The sequence below is a fragment of the Spermophilus citellus genome (assembly GCF_964194105.1).
Source record: "Spermophilus citellus genome assembly, chromosome: 1".
Classification (NCBI taxonomy): domain Eukaryota; kingdom Metazoa; phylum Chordata; class Mammalia; order Rodentia; family Sciuridae; genus Spermophilus; species Spermophilus citellus.
In genome coordinates, this window is record NC_138182.1 from 287,501,460 (window position 1) to 287,524,135 (window position 22,676).

Sequence of the window (22,676 nt, forward strand, 5' to 3'; positions counted from 1 at the left end):
GGGGCTCTCTGTCCAGGGAGCTGGCCGGCCACTGCGTCCCTGCAGGCCCCATGCAGCTCCACGTTCTGCAGAGGCCTTGCCCTTTGGTGGTGTGGGGGTTGATGGCCTCAGCAAAGGGAGGTGAGACAGGTGCGTCTGCTAGGTCCAGGGACCCTCTGTGTTCTGGTGCATTGGACAGTCCATCTACACTCAGCAGAGGAGCCATCCCACACACGGCTCTTGTCCTGGGGATACTTCAGACGCCCGTGGACTCTGCTGATGAGACCACAGACCGGGGCCCAGAAAGAGACACCCATTGTCTGCAGTCCTGGGGGGTCCAGGAGTGGGCTGGCTCCCCTGGGGCCTCTCCCTGGAGCAGTCTCCTCCATATCCTCACATGGCTGTCCTTGTGTGTCCTGATCTCATAAGACTCAGAGTGGATTAGGGCCCTCCTAGTGACCTCATTCTACCTAATCGCCTCTTCAAAGGCCCATCTCCAAACAGTCTCCTCATAGGGCCTGAGCTGGGGCAGAGGACAGGTGGAGAAGGTGTCCTTGAGAGGTCCAGGGCTGAGGACAGATGGAGAAGGTGTCCTTGTGAGGTCCTGGGCTGAGGACAGATGGAGAAGGTGTCCTCGTGAGGTCCTGGGCTGAGGACAGATGGAGAAGGTGTCCTCGTGAGGTCCTGGGCTGAGGACAGATGGAGAAGGTGTCCTTGTGAGGTCCTGGGCTGAGGACAGATGGAGAAGGTGTCCTTGTGAGGTCCTGGGCTGAGGACAGATGGAGAAGGTGTCCTTGTGAGGTCCTGGGCTGAGGACAGATGGAGAAGGTGTCCTTGTGAGGTCCTGGGCTGAGGACAGATGGAGAAGGTGTCCTTGTGAGGTCCTGGGCTGAGGACAGATGGAGAAGGTGTCCTTGTGAGGTCCAGGGCTGAGGACAGATGGAGAAGGTGTCCTTGTGAGGTCCAGGGCTGAGGACAGATGGAGAAGGTGTCCTTGTGAGGTTCTGGGCTGAGGACAGATGGAGAAGGTGTCCTTGTGAGGTCCTGGGCTGAGGACAGATGGAGAAGGTGTCCTTGTGAGGTCCAGGGCTGAGGACAGATGGAGAAGGTGTCCTTGTGAGGTCCTGGGCTGAGGACAGATGGAGAAGGTGTCCTTGTGAGGTCCTGGGCTGAGGACAGATGGAGAAGGTGTCCTTGTGAGGTCCAGGGCTGAGGACAGATGGAGAAGGTGTCCTCGTGAGGTCCTGAGCTGAGAACAGATGGAGAAGGTGTCCTTGTGAGGTCCAGGGCTGAGGACAGATGGAGAAGGTGTCCTTGTGAGGTCCAGGGCTGAGGACAGATGGAGAAGGTGTCCTTGTGAGGTCCTGGGCTGAGGACAGATGGAGAAGGTGTCCTTGTGAGGTCCAGGGCTGAGGACAGATGGAGAAGGTGTCCTCGTGAGGTCCAGGGCTGAGGACAGATGGAGAAGGTGTCCTTGTGAGGTCCAGGGCTGAGGACAGATGGAGAAGGTGTCCTTGTGAGGTCCAGGGCTGAGGACAGATGGAGAAGGTGTCCTTGTGAGGTCCTGAGGACAGATGGAGAAGGTGTCCTTGTGAGGTCCAGGGCTGAGGACAGATGGAGAAGGTGTCCTTGTGAGGTTCTGGGCTGAGGACAGATGGAGAAGGTGTCCTTGTGAGGTCCTGGGCTGAGGACAGATGGAGAAGGTGTCCTTGTGAGGTCCTGGGCTGAGGACAGATGGAGAAGGTGTCCTTGTGAGGTCCTGGGCTGAGGACAGATGGAGAAGGTGTCCTTGTGAGGTCCAGGGCTGAGGACAGATGGCGAAGGTGTCCTTGTGAGGTCCAGGGCTGAGGACAGATGGAGAAGGTGTCCTTGTGAGGTCCAGGGCTGAGGACAGATGGAGAAGGTGTCCTTGTGAGGTCCAGGGCTGAGGACAGGAGGAGAAGGTGTCCTTGTGAGGTCCTGGGCTAGGACAGGAGGAGAAGGTGTCCTTGTGAGGTCCAGGGCTGAGGACAGATGGAGAAGGTGTCCTTGTGAGGTCCAGGGCTGAGGACAGATGGAGAAGGTGTCCTTGTGAGGTCCAGGGCTGAGGACAGATGGAGAATGTGTCCTTGTGAGGTCCTGGGCTGAGGACAGATGGAGAAGGTGTCCTCGTGAGGTCCTGGGCTGAGGACAGATGGAGAAGGTGTCCTCGTGAGGTCCTGGGCTGAGGACAGATGGAGAAGGTGTCCTCGTGAGGTCCAGGGCTGAGGACAGATGGAGAAGGTGTCCTTGTGAGGTCCTGGGCTGAGGACAGGAGGAGAAGGTGTCCTTGTGAGGTCCAGGGCTGAGGACAGATGGAGAAGGTGTCCTTGTGAGGTCCAGGGCTGAGGACAGATGGAGAAGGTGTCCTTGTGAGGTCCAGGGCTGAGGACAGATGGAGAAGGTGTCCTTGTGAGGTCCTGGGCTGAGGACAGATGGAGAAGGTGTCCTTGTGAGGTCCAGGGCTGAGGACAGATGGAGAAGGTGTCCTTGTGAGGTCCAGGGCTGAGGACAGATGGAGAAGGTGTCCTTGTGAGGTCCTGGGTTGAGGACAGGAGGAGAAGGTGTCCTTGTGAGGTCCAGGGCTGAGGACAGATGAAGAAGGTGTCCTTGTGAGGTCCTGGGCTGAGGACAGGAGGAGAAGGTGTCCTCGTGAGGTCCAGGGCTGAGGACAGGAGGAGAAGATGTCCTCGTGAGGTCCAGGGCTGAGGACAGATGGAGAAGGTGTCCTCGTGAGGTCCTGGGCTGAGGACAGATGGAGAAGGTGTCCTTGTGAGGTCCTGGGCTGAGGACAGATGGAGAAGGTGTCCTTGTGAGGTCCTGGGCTGAGGACAGATGGAGAAGGTGTCCTTGTGAGGTCCAGGGCTGAGGACAGATGGAGAAGGTGTCCTTGTGAGGTCCTGGGCTGAGGACAGGTGGAGAAGGTGTCCTTGTGAGGTCCTGGGCTGAGGACAGGAGGAGAAGGTGTCCTTGTGAGGTCCTGGGTTGAGGACAGATGGAGAAGGTGTCCTTGTGAGGTCCTGGGCTGAGGACAGATGGAGAAGGTGTCCTTGTGAGGTCCTGGGCTGAGGACAGATGGAGAAGGTGTCCTTGTGAGGTCCTGGGCTGAGGACAGATGGAGAAGGTGTCCTTGTGAGGTCCTGGGCTGAGGACAGATGGAGAAGGTGTCCTTGTGAGATCCTGGGCTGAGGACAGATGGACAAGGTGTCCTTGTGAGGTCCTGGGCTGAGGACAGATGGAGAAGGTGTCCTTGTGAGGTCCAGGGCTGAGGACAGATGGAGAAGGTGTCCTTGTGAGATCCTGGGCTGAGGACAGATGGAGAAGGTGTCCTTGTGAGGTCCTGGGCTGAGGACAGATGGAGAAGGTGTCCTTGTGAGGTCCAGGGCTCAGGACAGATGGAGAAGGTGTCCTTGTGAGGTCCTGGGCTGAGGACAGGAGGAGAAGGTGTCCTTGTGAGGTCCTGGGCTGAGGACAGATGGAGAAGGTGTCCTTGTGAGGTCCAGGGCTCAGGACAGATGGAGAAGGTGTCCTTGTGAGGTCCTGGGCTGAGGACAGATGGAGAAGGTGTCCTTGTGAGGTCCAGGGCTGAGGACAGATGGAGAAGGTGTCCTCGTGAGGTCCAGGGCTGAGGACAGATGGAGAAGGTGTCCTCGTGAGGTCCAGGGCTGAGGACAGATGGAGAAGGTGTCCTTGTGAGGTCCTGGGCTGAGGACAGGTGGAGAAGGTGTCCTTGTGAGGTCCTGGGCTGAGGACAGGAGGAGAAGGTGTCCTTGTGAGGTCCTGGGCTGAGGACAGATGGAGAAGGTGTCCTTGTGAGGTCCAGGGCTGAGGACAGATGGAGAAGGTGTCCTTGTGAGGTCCAGGGCTGAGGACAGGTGGAGAAGGTGTCCTTGTGAGGTCCTGGGCTGAGGACAGGTGGAGAAGGTGTCCTTGTGAGGTCCAGGGCTGAGGACAGATGGAGAAGGTGTCCTTGTGAGGTTCTGGGCTGAGGACAGATGGAGAAGGTGTCCTTGTGAGGTCCAGGGCTGAGGACAGATGGAGAAGGTGTCCTTGTGAGGTTCTGGGCTGAGGACAGATGGAGAAGGTGTCCTTGTGAGGTCCTGGGCTGAGGAGAGGAGGAGAAGGTGTCCTTGTGAGGTCCAGGGCTGAGGACAGGAGGAGAAGGTGTCCTTGTGAGGTCCAGGGCTGAGGACAGGAGGAGAAGGTGTCCTTGTGAGGTCCAGGGCTGAGGACAGATGGAGAAGGTATCCTTGTGAGGTCCTGGGCTGAGGAGAGGAGGAGAAGGTGTCCTTGTGAGGTCCAGGGCTGAGGACAGGAGGAGAAGGTGTCCTTGTGAGGTCCAGGGCTGAGGACAGGAGGAGAAGGTGTCCTTGTGAGGTCCAGGGCTGAGGACAGATGGAGAAGGTGTCCTTGTGAGGTCCAGGGCTGAGGACAGATGGAGAAGGTGTCCTTGTGAGGTCCAGGGCTGAGGACAGATGGAGAAGGTGTCCTTGTGAGGTCCAGGGCTGAGGACAGGAGGAGAAGGTGTCCTTGTGAGGTCCTGGGCTGAGGACAGATGGAGAAGGTATCCTTGTGAGGTTCTGGGCTGAGGACAGATGGAGAAGGTGTCCTTGTGAGGTCCAGGGCTGAGGACAGATGGAGAAGGTGTCCTTGTGAGGTCCAGGGCTGAGGACAGGAGGAGAAGGTGTCCTTGTGAGGTCCTGGGCTGAGGACAGATGGAGAAGGTGTCCTTGTGAGGTCCAGGGCTGAGGACAGGAGGAGAAGGTGTCCTTGTGAGGTCCTGGGCTGAGGACAGATGGAGAAGGTGTCCTTGTGAGGTCCAGGGCTGAGGACAGATGGAGAAGGTGTCCTTGTGAGGTTCTGGGCTGAGGACAGATGGAGAAGGTGTCCTTGTGAGGTCCAGGGCTGAGGACAGATGGAGACGGTGTCCTTGTGAGGTCCTGGGCTGAGGACAGATGGAGAAGGTGTCCTTGTGAGGTTCTGGGCTCAGGACAGATGGAGAAGGTGTCCTTGTGAGGTCCAGGGCTCAGGACAGATGGAGAAGGTGTCCTTGTGAGGTCCTGGGCTGAGGACAGGAGGAGAAGGTGTCCTTGTGAGGTCCAGGGCTGAGGACAGATGGAGAAGGTGTCCTCGTGAGGTCCTGGGCTGAGGACAGATGGAGAAGGTGTCCTTGTGAGGTCCAGGGCTGAGGACAGATGGAGAAGGTGTCCTTGTGAGGTCCTGGGCTGAGGACAGATGGACAAGGTGTCCTCGTGAGGTCCTGGGCTGAGGACAGATGGAGAAGGTGTCCTCGTGAGGTCCTGGGCTGAGGACAGATGGAGAAGGTGTCCTTGTGAGGTCCAGGGCTGAGGACAGATGGAGAAGGTGTCCTTGTGAGGTCCTGGGCTGAGGACAGATGGAGAAGGTGTCCTTGTGAGGTCCTGGGCTGAGGACAGGTGGAGAAGGTGTCCTTGTGAGGTCCAGGGCTGAGGACAGGAGGAGAAGGTGTCCTTGTGAGGTCCAGGGCTGAGGACAGATGGAGAAGGTGTCCTTGTGAGGTCCTGGGCTGAGGACAGATGGAGAAGGTGTCCTCGTGAGGTCCTGGGCTGAGGACAGATGGAGAAGGTGTCCTCGTGAGGTCCTGGGCTGAGGACAGATGGAGAAGGTGTCCTCGTGAGGTCCAGGGCTGAGGACAGATGGAGAAGGTGTCCTTGTGAGGTCCAGGGCTGAGGACAGATGGAGAAGGTGTCCTTGTGAGGTCCTGGGCTGAGGACAGATGGAGAAGGTGTCCTTGTGAGGTCCAGGGCTGAGGACAGATGGAGAAGGTGTCCTTGTGAGGTTCTGGGCTGAGGACAGATGGAGAAGGTGTCCTTGTGAGGTCCTGGGCTGAGGACAGATGGAGAAGGTGTCCTTGTGAGGTCCAGGGCTGAGGACAGATGGAGAAGGTGTCCTTGTGAGGTCCTGGGCTGAGGACAGATGGAGAAGGTGTCCTTGTGAGGTCCAGGGCTGAGGACAGGAGGAGAAGGTGTCCTTGTGAGGTCCAGGGCTGAGGACAGATGGAGAAGGTGTCCTTGTGAGGTCCAGGGCTGAGGACAGATGGAGAAGGTGTCCTTGTGAGGTCCAGGGCTGAGGACAGGAGGAGAAGGTGTCCTTGTGAGGTCCAGGGCTGAGGACAGATGGAGAAGGTGTCCTTGTGAGGTCCAGGGCTGAGGACAGATGGAGAAGGTGTCCTTGTGAGGTCCAGGGCTGAGGACAGATGGAGAAGGTGTCCTTGTGAGGTCCAGGGCTGAGGACAGATGGAGAAGGTGTCCTTGTGAGGTCCTGGGCTGAGGACAGATGGAGAAGGTGTCCTTGTGAGGTCCTGGGCTGAGGACAGATGGAGAAGGTGTCCTTGAGAGGTCCAGGGCTGAGGACAGATGGAGAAGGTGTCCTTGTGAGGTCCTGGGCTGAGGACAGGAGGAGAAGGTGTCCTTGTGAGGTCCTGGGCTGAGGACAGATGGAGAAGGTGTCCTCGTGAGGTCCTGGGCTGAGGACAGATGGAGAAGGTGTCCTTGTGAGGTCCAGGGCTGAGGACAGGAGGAGAAGGTGTCCTTGTGAGGTCCTGGGTTGAGGACAGATGGAGAAGGTGTCCTTGTGAGGTCCAAGGCTGAGGACAGATGGAGAAGGTGTCCTTGTGAGGTCCAGGGCTGAGGACAGATGGAGAAGGTGTCCTTGTGAGTTCCTGGGCTGAGGACAGATGGAGAAGGTGTCCTCGTGAGGTCCAGGGCTGAGGACAGATGGAGAAGGTGTCCTTGTGAGGTCCAGGGCTGAGGACAGATGGAGAAGGTGTCCTTGTGAGGTCCTGGGCTGAGGACAGATGGAGAAGGTGTCCTTGTGAGGTCCTGGGCTGAGGACAGATGGAGAAGGTGTCCTTGTGAGGTCCAGGGCTGAGGACAGATGGAGAAGGTGTCCTTGTGAGGTCCAGGGCTGAGGACAGATGGAGAAGGTGTCCTTGTGAGGTCCTGGGCTGAGGACAGATGGAGAAGGTGTCCTTGTGAGGTCCTGGGCTGAGGACAGATGGAGAAGGTGTCCTTGTGAGGTCCAGGGCTGAGGACAGGAGGAGAAGGTGTCCTTGTGAGGTCCAGGGCTGAGGACAGATGGAGAAGGTGTCCTTGTGAGGTCCTGGGCTGAGGACAGATGGAGAAGGTGTCCTTGTGAGGTCCAGGGCTGAGGACAGATGGAGAAGGTGTCCTTGTGAGGTCCAGGGCTGAGGACAGATGGAGAAGGTGTCCTTGTGAGGTCCAGGGCTGAGGACAGATGGAGAATGTGTCCTTGTGAGGTCCTGGGCTGAGGACAGATGGAGAAGGTGTCCTTGTGAGGTCCAGGGCTGAGGACAGATGGAGAAGGTGTCCTTGTGAGGTCCTGGGCTGAGGACAGATGGAGAAGGTGTCCTTGTGAGGTCCTGGGCTGAGGACAGATGGAGAAGGTGTCCTTGTGAGGTCCAGGGCTGAGGACAGGAGGAGAAGGTGTCCTTGTGAGGTCCAGGGCTGAGGACAGATGGAGAAGGTGTCCTTGTGAGGTCCTGGGCTGAGGACAGATGGAGAAGGTGTCCTTGTGAGGTCCAGGGCTGAGGACAGATGGAGAAGGTGTCCTTGTGAGGTCCTGGGCTGAGGACAGGAGGAGAAGGTGTCCTTGTGAGGTCCAGGGCTGAGGACAGATGGAGAAGGTGTCCTTGTGAGGTCCTGGGCTGAGGACAGATGGACAAGGTGTCCTTGTGAGGTCCTGGGCTCAGGACAGGAGGAGAAGGTGTCCTTGTGAGGTCCTGGGCTGAGGACAGATGGAGAAGGTGTCCTTGTGATGTCCAGGGCTGAGGACAGGAGGAGAAGGTGTCCTTGTGAGGTCCAGGGCTGAGGACAGATGGAGAAGGTGTCCTTGTGAGGTCCTGGGCTGAGGACAGATGGACAAGGTGTCCTTGTGAGGTCCTGGGCTGAGGACAGATGGAGAAGGTGTCCTTGTGAGGTCCAGGGCTGAGGACAGATGGAGAAGGTGTCCTTGTGAGGTCCTGGGCTGAGGACAGGAGGAGAAGGTGTCCTTGTGAGGTCCAGGGCTGAGGACAGGAGGAGAAGGTGTCCTTGTGAGGTCCAGGGCTGAGGACAGATGGAGAAGGTGTCCTTGTGAGGTCCAGGGCTGAGGACAGATGGAGAAGGTGTCCTTGTGAGGTCCAGGGCTGAGGACAGATGGAGAAGGTGTCCTTGTGAGGTCCAGGGCTGAGGACAGGAGGAGAAGGTGTCCTTGTGAGGTCCAGGGCTGAGGACAGATGGAGAAGGTGTCCTTGTGAGGTCCTGGGCTGAGGACAGATGGAGAAGGTGTCCTTGTGAGGTCCAGGGCTGAGGACAGATGGAGAAGGTGTCCTCGTGAGGTCCAGGGCTGAGGACAGATGGACAAGGTGTCCTTGTGAGGTCCTGGGCTGAGGACAGATGGAGAAGGTGTCCTTGTGAGGTCCAGGGCTGAGGACAGATGGAGAAGGTGTCCTTGTGAGGTCCTGGGCTGAGGACAGATGGAGAAGGTGTCCTTGTGAGGTCCAGGGCTGAGGACAGGAGGAGAAGGTGTCCTTGTGAGGTCCAGGGCTGAGGACAGATGGAGAAGGTGTCCTTGTGAGGTCCAGGGCTGAGGACAGGAGGAGAAGGTGTCCTTGTGAGGTCCAGGGCTGAGGACAGATGGAGAAGGTGTCCTTGTGAGGTCCAGGGTTGAGGACAGATGGAGAAGGTGTCCTTGTGAGGTCCAGGGCTGAGGACAGATGGAGAAGGTGTCCTTGTGAGGTCCAGGGCTGAGGACAGATGGAGAAGGTGTCCTTGTGAGGTCCAGGGCTGAGGACAGATGGAGAAGGTGTCCTTGTGAGGTCCTGGCCTGAGGACAGATGGAGAAGGTGTCCTTGTGAGGTCCAGGGCTGAGGACAGGAGGAGAAGGTGTCCTTGTGAGGTCCTGGGCTGAGGACAGATGGAGAAGGTGTCCTTGTGAGGTCCAGGGCTGAGGACAGATGGAGAAGGTGTCCTTGTGAGGTCCTGGGCTGAGGACAGGAGGAGAAGGTGTCCTTGTGAGGTCCTGGGCTGAGGACAGATGGAGAAGGTGTCCTCGTGAGGTCCTGGGCTGAGGACAGATGGAGAAGGTGTCCTTGTGAGGTCCAGGGCTGAGGACAGGAGGAGAAGGTGTCCTTGTGAGGTCCTGGGTTGAGGACAGATGGAGAAGGTGTCCTTGTGAGGTCCAGGGCTGAGGACAGATGGAGAAGGTGTCCTTGTGAGGTCCAGGGCTGAGGACAGATGGAGAAGGTGTCCTTGTGAGTTCCTGGGCTGAGGACAGATGGAGAAGGTGTCCTCGTGAGGTCCAGGGCTGAGGACAGATGGAGAAGGTGTCCTTGTGAGGTCCAGGGCTGAGGACAGATGGAGAAGGTGTCCTTGTGAGGTCCAGGGCTGAGGACAGATGGAGAATGTGTCCTTGTGAGGTTCTGGGCTGAGGACAGATGGAGAAGGTGTCCTTGTGAGGTCCAGGGCTGAGGACAGATGGAGAAGGTGTCCTTGTGAGATCCTGGGCTGAGGACAGATGGACAAGGTGTCCTTGTGAGGTCCAGGGCTGAGGACAGATGGAGAAGGTGTCCTTGTGAGATCCTGGGCTGAGGACAGATGGACAAGGTGTCCTTGTGAGGTCCAGGGCTGAGGACAGATGGAGAAGGTGTCCTTGTGAGGTCTAGGGCTGAGGACAGATGGAGAAGGTGTCCTTGTGAGGTCCTGGCCCAGGCCAAGGACAGGTGCAGAAGGCCTTCCCTGTGGTGTCAGCCGCCACCAGCGCGTGGTGGTCTGTGTGTGTCCAGCCACCTCTCTGCCACTCTGTCTTTTTTGCCCTCTGTGCTGAACCTCGGCCTGGTGTCCCTCAGCCCGGAGGGCAGCCTCCTGGCTCGCGGGGCTTGCTGGGTACGTGTCAGGACGCCCGCTCCACCCAGGGCTCTTCTGGCTGCGTGTCCCACCTGGCCCCACCTGGCCCCCACGCCTGCTCATCTGTTCGGCCAGGCCCAGGTCCAAGGGGGCTGCCCTGAGGGACGGGCTCAGGAAGTCTTGGGCTTTGTCGTCCGTGGCTCACACGCAGGGCCAGTGTCCTAGTGTCCGTCAGATGACGGCCGGGTCGTGAGTGCCAGTGTGTGCCAGTGTGTCTCAGTGGTGTGATTGAAGGTGTCTGTGTGTGTCAGTGGATGTGTATTGTATAACTGTGTGTGTACGTGTGTCACACTGGGAGTGCAGGTCAGTGTGTCCATGATTGACGTCAGTGAGTGTATACATGTCACTGTGTGGGCGTGTCAGTGGGTGTGTCAGTGGGTGTCAGTGGGTGTGTGTTACTGTGAGAGTGTCAGTGTGTGGATGTCACTGTGTGGGTGTGTCACTGTGTAGGTGTGTCAGTGAGTGTGTCAGTGGGTGTGTGTCACTGTGGTGTGTCAATGGTTGTGTGTCATTGAGTGTGTCAGTGGTGTGTGTTACTGTGAGAGTGTCAGTGGGTGTGTCAGTGTGTGGATGTCACTGTGTAGGTGTGTCAGTGGATGTGTGTCACTGTGTCAGTGAGTGTGTGTCACTGTGTGGGTGTGTCAGTGGGTTTGTGTCACTGTGCATCAATGGGTGTGTGTCACTGTGGGTGTGTGTCACTGTGGGTATGTCAGTGGGTGTCAGTCGGTGTGTGTCACTGTGTGGGTGTCAGTGGGTATGTCAGTGAGTGTTGTCACTGAGTGTGTCAGTCGGTGTGTGTCACTGTGTGGGTGTCAGTGGGTTTGTCAGTGGGTGTTGTCACTGAGTGTGTCAGTGGGTGTGTCACTGTGCATCAATGGGTGTGTGTCACTGTGGGTGTGTGTTACTGTGGGTGTGTCAGTGGGTGTTGTCACTGTGTAGGTGTCACTGTGGGGTCAGTGGGTGTGTGTCACTGTGGGTGTCAGTGTTGTCACTGAGTGTGTCAATGAGTGTGTCACTATGCATCAATGGGTGTGTGTCACTGTGGGTGTGTCAGTGGGTGTTGTCACTGTGGGTGTCAGTGGGTGTGTGTCACTGTGTGGGTGTCAGTGTTGTCACTGAGTGTGTCAATGAGTGTGTCACTATGCATCAATGGGTGTGTGTCACTGTGGGTGTGTCAGTGGGTGTTGTCACTGTGGGTGTCAGTAGGTGTGTGTCACTGTGTGGGTGTCAGTGGGTGTGTCAGTGAGTGTTGTCACTGAGTGTGTCAGTGGGTATGTATCACTGTGTGGGTGTCATTGTGTGGGTGTCAGTGGGTATGTGTCACTGCATCAATGGGTGTGTGTCACTGTGGGTGGGTGTCAGTGGGTGTGTGTCACTGAGTATGTCGGTGGGTGTGTGTCACTGTGTGTGTGTCAGTGGGTGTGTGTCACTGTGGGTATCAATGGGTGTGTGTCACTGTGTGGGTGTCAGTGTGTTTGTGTCACTGAGTGTGTCCATGGGTGTTGTCACTGTGGGTGTCAGTGGGTGTGTGTCAGTGTGCATCAATGGGTGTGTGTCACCGTGGGTGTCAGTGGGTGTCACTTCATGGATGTGAGAGTGGACATGGACACATGCTTGCTGCCGCCTGGTTCTAACCGTACCTGATGCTTGGCCGTGGCAGGTGCTTCTGGCTGGAGCTTTGCTCTCTTGGCCTGTGGGTCCGGGTCCTGTCGCCAGCTGCCCTCTGGATTTGCCCATGGCAGGAGGTTGGGTCTGTCCCGGTGTCTGCCCTTGCTGGCCTCTTGGCCAGCCCAGGCCCCCTGGAGGGCACCCCAGCTCCTGGTGTCGCTGTGGCACTGCCGTGCCCCGCAGGGGTGAGTCAGTGCCCCGCACGTTGAGGTCTTTTCTCGGTACGGCTGTCAGAGTCCCCTCTGTCCATGGTTTAGGACAAGCACGAAGCAGCCTCCGGGGGCCGAGCTCCTCGCAGCATCTTGTCATAAACCCGCTCACGGGAAGATGACCATGCGGCCGCTTGGCCTGACATCCTCAGGGGGACAGGCTCCTCATAGCAAGGGCCCCGCTGCCCCGTTGGTCTCCTGTGGGCTGGCTACAGCCTCGAGCCCAGCTCTCTCCACGTGGGGGCATGGCAGGCACCCTCTGCTGGGTGTCCCACCCTCCCCAGCCAGCCTCTGGTCCCTGCCCACTTCCTGCCCAGTGTCCCCTGCAGGTGCCTCCCCTTCCTCTGAAGGGGTGATGCTGTCTGAGGAGGTGTCAGGAGCAGGACCCAGAGGACCCGCCCCATGCAGGCGCTGTCTGACTCAGTGTCCAGCACTGCGCTGGGCTTCCTGTGGGCGTGGAACTGACCCGCCTCCCTGTCCAGCAGCCTCTGCTCCCTGCAGCTCCCAGGAGCAGCGTGCTCACGTCCTCAAGGAGCAGCACAGGGCGGCGCCTGTGGGGTTGCAGGGAAGGGAGACTGAGCCCCGGGGTCCTGGATGTGACTCTGGGGCCACCACAGGGGCTGGAGGGCCTCAGTGGCAGCTCTCGTCCTGCAGCAGGGGCGCCAAGGGCAGGAAGAGTGCAGCGCGACAGAGGACTCAGGGTAGGGCGCCCCTTCACCTGGGGTCAGAGCCCGGGGCTTGGCAGGAGCTGGGGGCCAAAGGGGGCGTCAGGCAGTGGGCGTTTCTGAAGACGAGACCGTAAAGAACCTCGAGAGAACTCATCGTTGGAGAACCTGCAAGTGTCAAAATGACGGACTTGGGCTCTCAGGGAAAGGACGGTCAAACTGCTTCAGAGGGGTCAATAAACCAGCAAAATGGGGACAGGGCTGATGAGCTGTGCAGGCCAAGTAGCACAGGAAGCCGGGGGCTCGGGGCCAACAGCACTGCCGTGCCTCCCGCTGCCGGCTGTGGGTGCCGTGGACTCTGGTTCACCCTGGGTCCCTCCCGCTGCCGGCTCTGTGGGTGCCGTGGACTCTGGTTCACCCTGGGTCCTTCCCACCGCCTGGCTGTGGGTGCCGTGGACTCTGGTTTACCCTGGGTTCCTCCCGCCGCCTGGATGTGGGTGCCGTGGACTCTGGTTCACCCTGGGTCCCTCCCGCCGCCTGACTGTGGGTGCCGTGGACTCTGGTTCCTCCTGCCACCTGGCTGTGGGTGCCGTGGACTCTGGTTCACCCTGGGTCCCTCCTGCCACCTGGCTGTGGGTGCCATGGACTCTGGTTCACCCTGGGTCCCTCCCACCACCTGGCTGTGGTTTCCGTGGACTCTGGTTCCTCCCGCCGCCTGGCTGTGGGTGCCGTGGACTCTGGTTCACCCTGGGTCCCTCCCGCCACCTGACTGTGGGTGCCGTGGACTCTGGTTCCTCCCGCCACCTGGCTGTGGGTGCCGTGGACTCTGGTTCACCCTGGGTCCCTCCTGCCACCTGGCTGTGGTTTCCGTGGACTCTGGTTCCTCCCGCCGCCTGGCTGTGGGTGCCGTGGACTCTGGTTCACCCTGGTCGCAGGTCTGACCGAGCCCTGCAGGGGCTGTGACTCTGCTCTGCGTTCCTGGGGTGAGATCAGCGGATCAGCTAGTGTGAATGCAGACCCGCAGGACGCCTCCTACTGTCCTCGCCCCTGTGAGCTGCCACGTGGTGTGCTGTGGGAGGAGGGTCACTGTGCAGGGTTCACTGTGTACCGAGGACTGAGCCCCAGCTCTGAGGTTCCACGGTAGTCCATCTCATCGTCTGATCACCAGTGGTGCTCAGACTTCAGGCCAGTGGCACTTTTGCGGCTGGCTCCCACCCTGAGGGGACAGCAGGACAGCACGAGGTCACCATTGTTACTTCTGGAATCTGTTTTTGGGCCACAGTTGGCTGCAGGTTAGAGCAGACCCTCAGAGGAGGGGAACTTCGGTGGGACCAGGAGACCTGCTGAGGCCTGGGGAAGGGTCTCTTCACAGCCATAACACCAAAGTCCACCCGAGGAAAGCAAAGTCCAGACCAACACCATCCTGGAACCACGGAGTGGTGGAGACCCCAGGGGGACAGGGAAGGGGCCACTCACGGGGCGACCTTACCAGGAGAGCAGGTGGTGACAGTCGGCCCCAGGCTTGTCCGCTCAGGGCACTGTGACCCAGGGGTTGCAGTAGCAGAGTCAGTGCCCTCAAGCACACAGGCCCTGGACGCAGTGGGCAGGGCTGCTAGATCCAGCCCCACTCGGGATCCAGGGCTGGAAAGTCCCTCCTCGTTAGGGCGATCACCAGCCTGCCACCAGCATCCACAGGGTGCAGAGGACGGTGACCCACGTCCTGGGGTGGTGGATGATGCCTGCCTCTGGGGAGGTAGGCTGCCACCATCCAGGGGAAGGAGTGCAGCACTGCCCAACAGGCAGCCCCGGCCACGTGCGCCCCAGGTGCCCAGGCATCGTGAGAACGTAGAGTCCACCACGGGGCCCAGCCTGCCACCTGGGCCCTCAGCTGCACCCTCGTGGCCTCCATTGCCCGGGCCCCAGGCTTTGGCCAGCCCTTCCTCCTGCGTGGCCTCGCTGACCCCCACCAGCACCCTCGCTGCTCCCGTTGGCCCACGAGGCCGGCTTGCTGGGTCCCCAGGGATTCCAGAGAGCAGGAGGCTGTGCCCCCCAAGGCCCTGGGGAGCAGCTCTGTCACTAGTGGGGCCTCCTGCTGGGGTGCCATGTGCAGGGAGGGCCCCGTCCCCACCTGGGCCCTCAGGGCTGTGCTCAGGAGGGCAGTGGGCTCCAGGCAGGCCCAGTGTCCCCACGTGGCGGTGTTTCCGGAATGACACATCTCTCCCCTCCCAGGTGGCCTTCATGACGCTGACACTCTTCCCCCTCCGGCTCCTATTTGCGGCCTTCATGATGCTGCTGGCCTGGCCCTTCGCACTGGTGGCCTCCCTGGGACCTGCTGACAAGGAGCCCGAGCAGCCCTTGGCGTTGTGGAGGAAGTAAGTGGCTCTGAGCGGAGCTCCGCGTGGGGAAGCTCCGCGGACATCTGTGCCAATGGTCACGGCGGCTCATCCGCCTCGTGGGGAAGTGTCCCTCTCCTCCCTGAGCCCGTGTTCCCAAGGCTGCCCTCCAGGTCACGTCAACCTCCCTCTACTTCCTCTGAGACTCACTGCTCCCTGCACCCCTGCCTGGTCCTGCTCTGAGGCTGCTGCTTCAGTGTTCTGTGGCCACTGTCCCACATCCCTGAGCACAGAGACCCTCTGCCACTGTGGTGGGGCCTCCTCTGCTGCAGAACTGCCATGGCTCTGCCAGTGAAGAGCCCTCTCTGGACCCTCGGCCCTGAACAGACCACCCCTGTGACACAGTGACCAGGCTCCTGCTCAGGTGGGCCTCCTGCCTGGACTTGCCATCGTGCAGTGGACTGGGAGGGCCGTTGCCAGGTCTGAGTACACAGGCGTGGGGGCACACAGGGCCAGCCACGGCCTGTGACCTGGGCTCACCGGAGTGGGCGGAAGTACGGGTCACCACATCCTGCGAGTCCAGTGAAGACACCCAAGGCTCTAGCTGACCGCGGGCTAAGCCAGCACAGCCCCGCAGGGGCGCAGGACCCCAGTCTCGCCCGGGTTCCGAATTGCGCATCAGGCACCAGCTCTGTGGTGGAGTCCTCGCCGTGCTGTGCTGACCCAAGCTGGCCCTATCCTTTACACACTAAAACAGGGCTCAGCCTCGTGCACAGATTGTGGTCCCTCCCACGGAGGCCTAGCGTGGACTGTGGAGAACATGCCCCTGGTCTCACCTGAATCCCTGCCACTGCCCTTAACTGGACCTGCCCTGAGGCCCCTGGCTGCTCTTCCTCATCCCAGCCCCACACCAACCCCTCTGCTGGGACCTGCCGGCAGGGTCAGGGTCTTGGAAGGCGGGACATGGTGGTGCATCCAGGTGTTGGCAGGAGGGCCACCATCTGCCCTGGGCCTCAGGTCTGGAAGCAGCCACGCGGCTCATGTGCACTGTGGCCCTTGCCTCTCAGGTTGGGCACCCACCCTGATGCCTGCTCTCCAGGGCCTGCACTTTGACCAGGAGCGTTGGCCCCAGGGGGAGGCACAGGGAACCAGCATCCTCCTCGGAGCTCAGGTGCCCCTGGTCATGGTCAAATGCACAGCACGATATGGGAAAGATGGCCACTGCGGTGCCCAGGTCTGCCACACTGCCACTGGCCGGCACAGTCATACTTGATGGCCAGGTGCCAGGGGTCCTCCCTGGGCCACTGTGGGCAGGTGGGTGTGGTACCATGCAGCTGGTGCTGATGGCACCGGCTTGGCATCCCTCCCTGCCTTCCTGGGTTTCTGAATCCGGGGCCACCTCTATCTTGACGCCCTCTAAGCTCCGCCCGTGAAGTGAGCTTGGCACCTGCTTGCTTGGTGGAGAAGCCCTGCTGCCCGCAGAGCCCCGCCTGCTGGTGAAAGGTCTGGGCTCCTGGCAGGAGGCCGGAGGCCATCTCCACCCACGCTGGCCGCGCCCCCCGGCCCTCTGCTCTGCGGGACCAGGCACCACTGCGTGACACCAGCCTGTCTTCTGGTCCTGTGTGCGCTGCTGGCGCTTCTTACCCTGCGCAGCTCTCTGCTCTCTGCCAGCCTTGCTCCAGGGTGCTGTCCACCAGGGTGCTCTCCGCCAGCCTTGCTCCAGGGTGCTCTCCACCAGGGTGCTCCCCACCAGGGTGCTCTCGTCCGCACAGGACACCTGTGTGCGCAGTGCTCCACGGCAGGCGATGAGACTCCTGTGGTGATGGTTTCCTGAGAGCTTTGGCACCTGGAGACGGAGGCTCATTCTGTGTGAGTGTGGATTCCGGTTGTGTGCTAGTGTCAAGTGTGTGTGTGGGGGGGCATGCTTGTGTGTCCTGCACCTGCACATGCCACACTGTGCCACAGGGACCTCCTACCCTGCAGCCCTGGGCCTCTGTGCCCAGCACCTGTGGAAGCACTGGGTGTGCTGGGCTCAGCAGGGTGCTCCTGGGAACGAGGAGGGGACAGAGAGGCAGCACTGGCCAAAGCGCCTTCACGGGGCACTGGTGGGATCCGGGAGAGCCGGGACTGAACCACAGGGGCAGATGGGCATCGCTGCTGAAGTGCCACTAGGAGGGCCGGGAGTACTCGTGCTGTTCCCCGCCACGCAGTCCTGAGCAGGCCGATGCTGTGGCAGAGGACGTGGCTGAATGAGCTTTGTGTCACTCAGACCCTCCCAAAGTAAAGGGGTCAGTTTTTCAGCCAAAGAACGACAGCGTGGCAAAAGCTGCTGTTTCAAGTCACTTTAAACCCCACCGTGGTGTAAAAGCTGGGCTCCTTTTGGTGAGACTCGCCATCGGGGGACTGACTCCCGACAGCCCCAGGAGAGCCCTGAGCAGGCCGGTGGTGCCGACGGCTGTGTCCTCCCGCTGCTGACCCCTGGCGGTCTGACAGTCCAGAGCAGCCTGTGCTGAGTGCTCTGAGGGGACCCTTCCCTGGTTCTGGTGTCCTTGTTGCTCTCCTGGTGATCTCAGCCATTCTGCTTTTGGTGACCACAGATGACTGATGACTCCCAGCCTCGGCTTCTGTCCAGCCCTGCCCTCCAGCCCTGGGCCCTGGGCCTGTTGATTACTGTAGATGACCTCGCTCTCCCTGTGTCCAGAAAGGAGCTTCCAGGCCCCCAAACTGTTCTGGCCTCCGCCTCCCATTTCGGTCAGTGGAGGCTTCAGCGCTGTGTGGCCAGGGTCACAGTACCCTCCCCGTACTCCTGCACCCACCCCCGGGGTACGCCCTGACTCCTCGCCTGTGAGACACCTGGGCCTGCAGTACCTCCAGCTGCTCCAGGGACCCAGAACCGGGCGAGCCCAAGCACAGTGCTCCTCTGTTCCCAGCCTGCAGCCGCGGCCCAGGGCCTGTTGCCCAGAGCGAGGGGCCTCCCCGCACCCGCGGAGCCTCTCCCATTCCCTCCCTTCACCCAAACGTGCATCTCCCCCAGGACCTTGCAGGAACTGTGCATCACCCTGAAGGTCCTGGCACCCTGCTCTTGCCCGGGCCTGGTGCCCCGGGAGTCTGAGTGTCCCTTCCAGGGGTGTCTGCTCTGGGGTGCACTTGGTGGTCCAGTGGTGGGGCAGTGGGCTGCATGTCCAGAGGCCTCATGCTCTGCTCTGCTCCCATCCTGTGTAGGGGTAGAGAAGTGGAGGACCCTTTCCCAGCAGGGCATGCCCCCTCTCACCCTGAGGTCCCTCAGGGTCACACTGTCCCCGGTCCTGCGGCTGGGCTGCGCTGCGGGCCCCTCTCCCAGCTGGGCGCCTGCCTTGTCTTCTCGCAGGAGGAGGACTGAGGCCTCGGGAGTCTGGGAGTCCGGCCCTGGTCACTCCACCTGGCAGGTGCTGCTTTCCCAGAGTAGAGCCACAGGCCCAGGCCCTGGCCTTGGGACGGCCATCATCCTGCTCTCCCCCCAGGCCGCACCTTGTCTCTGCCCCTGTGTTTTGTGGAAGGTCCCCTAGGGGACCTGCAGGAGGGACTTGGACCAACCTCACCCGTGCCCTTGTTGACCCAGAACAGACTCCGGCTGTGGGGCGTAGTTCTCTGTCCTCGCCACACACCTGTGGCCGGAAGGTGTGTTTCCTCACTGGGAGGGCGCATCTGTCCTGGGTGACTGGGGACTCGTGGGGACCTCAGAGTAGGGGACTGCAGCTCCGAGGTGCCATTCTCGTCATGGAGCTCCATTCCAGCCTCTTCCTTCTCCCTGCACATTCTGGGAGATTTTCTTCCCCGTTCCCAGCCCTGCTAGGGAACTGTCTCCTCCCTGTCCCCGCCTCTGGGACACCTCTGACCCCAGTGGTGGGGTGTCCCTGCACTCTCCTGAGGCCTGGGGGTCGGGGTCTGCCTCCAGGGCTTCTGTACACGGTAGCTCCGGATTCTCGGATGTCCCTGTGAGGAGTGTGAGCCTTTGTGGATGGCCTGGGAAACTCGATGGCTGCCCACCGTGGCACCCCAGCCAGAGCAGAGCTCTGCTGAGACCACTACCCACACCGGAAGTCGGCTTCCCAGGCGCGTCTTTGGCCAGGTCCCCGAGGAAGAGCTGCCAACCTTGACTCTCTTCCCCACCCCACCCCCGGCACTGGGCGCAGTGTTGCTACCCCTGGACCTGAGGCGTGGCCAGTGTCCCTAACGGCAGGACCCACATTGGATCCTGCTCACCCAGCTCCCCGCCCCTCCTCCCCCAGGACTAGCTCCTGGTCCCCTGGTCCCCTGCAGCCTCCTGCGGCCGCATTCTCCTCCTGAGCATCAGTGGGTGCCCCAGGGATTGTGTGTGTGGTTATTGGGAAATTAGCACCTACAGAAAGGCCCTTGGGGACACTCCGCTGAAGTTGAGAAGGGACCTGTGTGAATATACCCAGCCCTAGAAGTAGAGCATCCAAGTTGGGTCCCCTGAGTCTCTGTGTAGCCACAGTGTTGTTTACCCGCAGGTTGGCAGAGGTCTTCCGGGTGGCTGCCCTACGGGCTTGTGCCCTTCAGCCATTGGCCACTGCTCAGGTGTGCTGGGCTCACCTAGGAATGCTCCCGGAGGGTTCTGGCCCCTCGGGGAAGTCACCAGGAAGGTTTCAGGCTCTCATTTTCTGTGCAGCCATCTCACCCCCTCTGGCCGGCACTGAGGGCTGGGCCAGCGGAGCCCAGTTCCTTCTGGGGAGCCCTGGACCCAGGGTGCGAAGGCCGCGGCTCTCTGGGTGCCTCACTGTTGAGCTCAGTAGGGTGGCTGCTGGTGAACGGGAGACGGCTCCGCCGCGCACAGCAACAGGGACGAGCCCACTGGTCCAGGCCGCTTCCTCTCATTAGCACTAGCAGAAGCAGCTCACATGGGCAGCACCAGGTCCAGCGGCAGGACCAGAAAGGACGTTGGCACACCGGTCCCAGCCCTGGTGGCCATGTTCCCGTGTGCTAGGTGTCCTCCTGGCTTTCTCCCCCTGGGCATGACAGAGGCCATCAATGGGTCGCTGAGCTTGGGGCATAGGTCTTTCATCCCAACGCGTGTGGTGGACTGGACAGAGCCTTTGGTTGTCGTGAATGAGTGAGGGGGTGGGAGGAAGTCCCTCGATGGGCACACACCCCCTCAGGAAGCTGCTGCTGGCCCGGCGGCCTCAGCCCAGGCGTGGTGCCTTTCCTGTGGCCCCCGAGCCTCGTGTGACGCGACGCCTCTCTTGCAGGGCCGTGGACCTGCTGCTCAAGGCCATCATGCGCACCATGTGGTTTGCTGGCGGCTTCCACCACGTGGTCGTGAAGGGGCAGCGGGCGCTGCCCACCGAGGCCGCCATCCTGACGCTGGCACCGCATTCGTCCTACTTCGATGCCATCCCTGTCACCATGACCATGTCCTCCATCGTGATGAAGGCGGAGAGCAGAGACATCCCAATCTGGGGAAGTGAGTGCACCCCTGCTGGGGGCGGGCAGGAGGCCTTGACCCTGCCCAGGAGAGAGCCCTACCCAGGAGTGAGGCCTCCTGTGTGAGTTAGCCCCGGTCTAGGGGTGGCCCTTCCTCCTATTGAGTGAGTCGAGTCCCTCCTCCTATCAAGTGAGTCCCCCAGCAGTGGGTGAGGCCCTCAGGAGTGCAGGAGCCCCTTCCCTGGGCCTGGGGAGTGCCCACTCCTGGCCTGCATCCCCACCTCAGGTCCTCCCTTCACCTCTTTCCCTTGCTGTGGATCCCTCCAAAGCCAAAGTCCTTTCTGTCACCTGCTGGGGGCCGGGAGTCCCATTGCATGTGGCAGGCCCTGCTCCATGTGGCCTGCTGTGCTCCATGTGGCCTGCTGTGCTCCATGAGGCCTGCTGTGCTCCATGTGGCCTGCTGTGCTCCATGAGGCAGGCCGTGCTCCATGAGGCAGGCCGTGCTCCATGTGGCCTGCTGTGCTCCATGAGGCCTGCTGTGCTCCATGAGGCAGGCCGTGCTCCATGTGGCCTGCTGTGCTCCATGTGGCCTGCTGTGCTCCATGAGGCAGGCTGTGCTCCATGTGGCCTGCTGAGCTCCATGTGGCCTGCTGTGCTCCATGAGGCCTGCTGTGCTCCATGTGGCCTGCTGTGCTCCATGAGGCAGGCCATGCTCCATGAGGCAGGCCGTGCTCCATGTGGCCTGCTGTGCTCCATGAGGCCTGCTGTGCTCCATGAGGCAGGCCGTGCTCCATGTGGCCTGCTGTGCTCCATGAGGCAGGCCGTGCTCCATGTGGCCTGCTGTGCTCCATGAGGCAGGCTGTGCTCCATGTGGCCTGCTGTGCTCCATGAGGCAGGCCGTGCTCCATGTGGCCTGCTGTGCTCTATGTGGCCTGCTGTGCTCCATGAGGCAGGCTGTGCTCCATGTGGCCTGCTGTGCTCCATGTGGCCTGCTGTGCTCCATGTGGCCTGCTGTGCTCCATGAGGCCTGCTGTGCTCCATGTGGCCTGCTGTGCTCCATGAGGCAGGCCGTGCTCCATGTGGCCTGCTGTGCTCCATGAGGCCTGCTGTGCTCCATGAGGCCTGCTGTGCTCCATGAGGCCTGCTGTGCTCCATGTGGCCTGCTCTGCTCCATGAGGCAGGCCGTGCTCCACGTGGCCTGCTATGCTCCACGTGGCCTGCTGTGCTCCACGTGGCCTGCTGTGCTCCAGGGGAGGCCCTCCTGTTCTTCCAGCCTCCTGGGCTTGTGGCCACGTTACTCGAGCCTGGGTGCCTGAGGTCCCGTGGCTTCTCTCCTGTCCCTGTTCTGCGTCTCCTGTAAGGGCGCGGTTGCTGGATGGCCCAGGGTGATCTTGAGATCCTTACCTTGATATCTGCAAAGGCCTTCCTTCCAGAGAACGCTGGGGACTGGGGTGGGACCTGGACACATCTTCAGGGGTCCCGTGCAAGTCGGGAACCTGCAGGGCTCTGTGGCGTCAAGCTCTGCAGGCACCAGGGCCCATCTGGTCCCCCAGCCCTGGTCTCCATGTCCCCCGTCACCAGCCCAGCTTCTCTCCTGCCCCTGGGAGGCCACATCTGTGCCCCATCATTGGGAAGCTCCTTGATGCTTCTCCGACTGGGGGATGTTGTTTCTGAAGTGGAATGGGCCTGAATGGCCATCAGAGGCCACAGAAGGCCACAGGCGGGGTGCTGACCCTGCAGGAGGGAAGGAGGACTGAGGACCCAGCAGGCAGGAGGGCACTGGGCTCCCAGGGCAGCTGCTCGTGCCCAGTGGGGGTTCCCTCCTGCCCCTGGGTGCCTCGGAGCGGGTGCAGAGGTTTCCAGGCTTGAGGGGAAGAGTTGGGGGCAGGGTGCTGGCCAGGGTGGTAGCTCACCTCTGGGAGGACCCACGTCAGGGTGAATGGACCCTGGAGTGCCCAGCGCCAGGCCGAGGACAGTGCAGGGGAGCGTCTTCCTCTATAGCCAGCCCAGCTGGTCTTCTGGGCTGGGAGTGCTGTGTCACCGTCACCAGTGGCTTCTCATAGGGCAGTTGGGTGGCCTGAGTCGCTGTGACTCCAGTGGGTGGGTTCCCAGGGCATCTGGTGGCAGGGGGCAGAGAAGTAAGTCCTGCACCCACACTTCTGAGCTGTGCTTGGAGCCAGGCCCCCTCCCTGGACCTGGACCGCAAGGACTCTGCTCCAGCAGAGTGGGACAGGGCAGGAGGCAGGACCTGGACGTCACCTCCAGCCCAGCCCTCGCTGTTCTGTTGGTCGTCACTGATCGGGTGGGTGCTCTTCATCTGCCTCTGGAGGTGCTGCTGAGCAGCTGAGCAGGCCCCAGGGGGACGCGCCAGTGCTTGTGGGCACCACCACCACTGCTGGCCTCCCTGCTGGCCTCCATCAGCCGTCTTTGCTGACAGGC

The 22,676-nt window shown here is 60.9% G+C and overlaps 2 protein-coding genes across 3 annotated transcripts in view; both read left to right on the forward strand.

The window, feature by feature from the left end:
• MRPL36 (mitochondrial ribosomal protein L36) overlaps nucleotides 1–22,676 on the forward strand; it is a 247,213-nt gene that overhangs the window by 181,621 nt on the left and 42,916 nt on the right. The window lies entirely within an intron of this gene.
• Nucleotides 1–22,676, forward strand: part of LPCAT1 (lysophosphatidylcholine acyltransferase 1) — a 57,860-nt gene that overhangs the window by 12,583 nt on the left and 22,601 nt on the right. Inside the window, exons 2-3 of the mRNA XM_081279050.1 lie at nucleotides 14,713–14,855; nucleotides 20,063–20,277. Coding sequence (XP_081135176.1) covers nucleotides 14,713–14,855; nucleotides 20,063–20,277 — 358 coding nt within the window. The remainder of the gene's footprint in view (nucleotides 1–14,712; nucleotides 14,856–20,062; nucleotides 20,278–22,676) is intronic.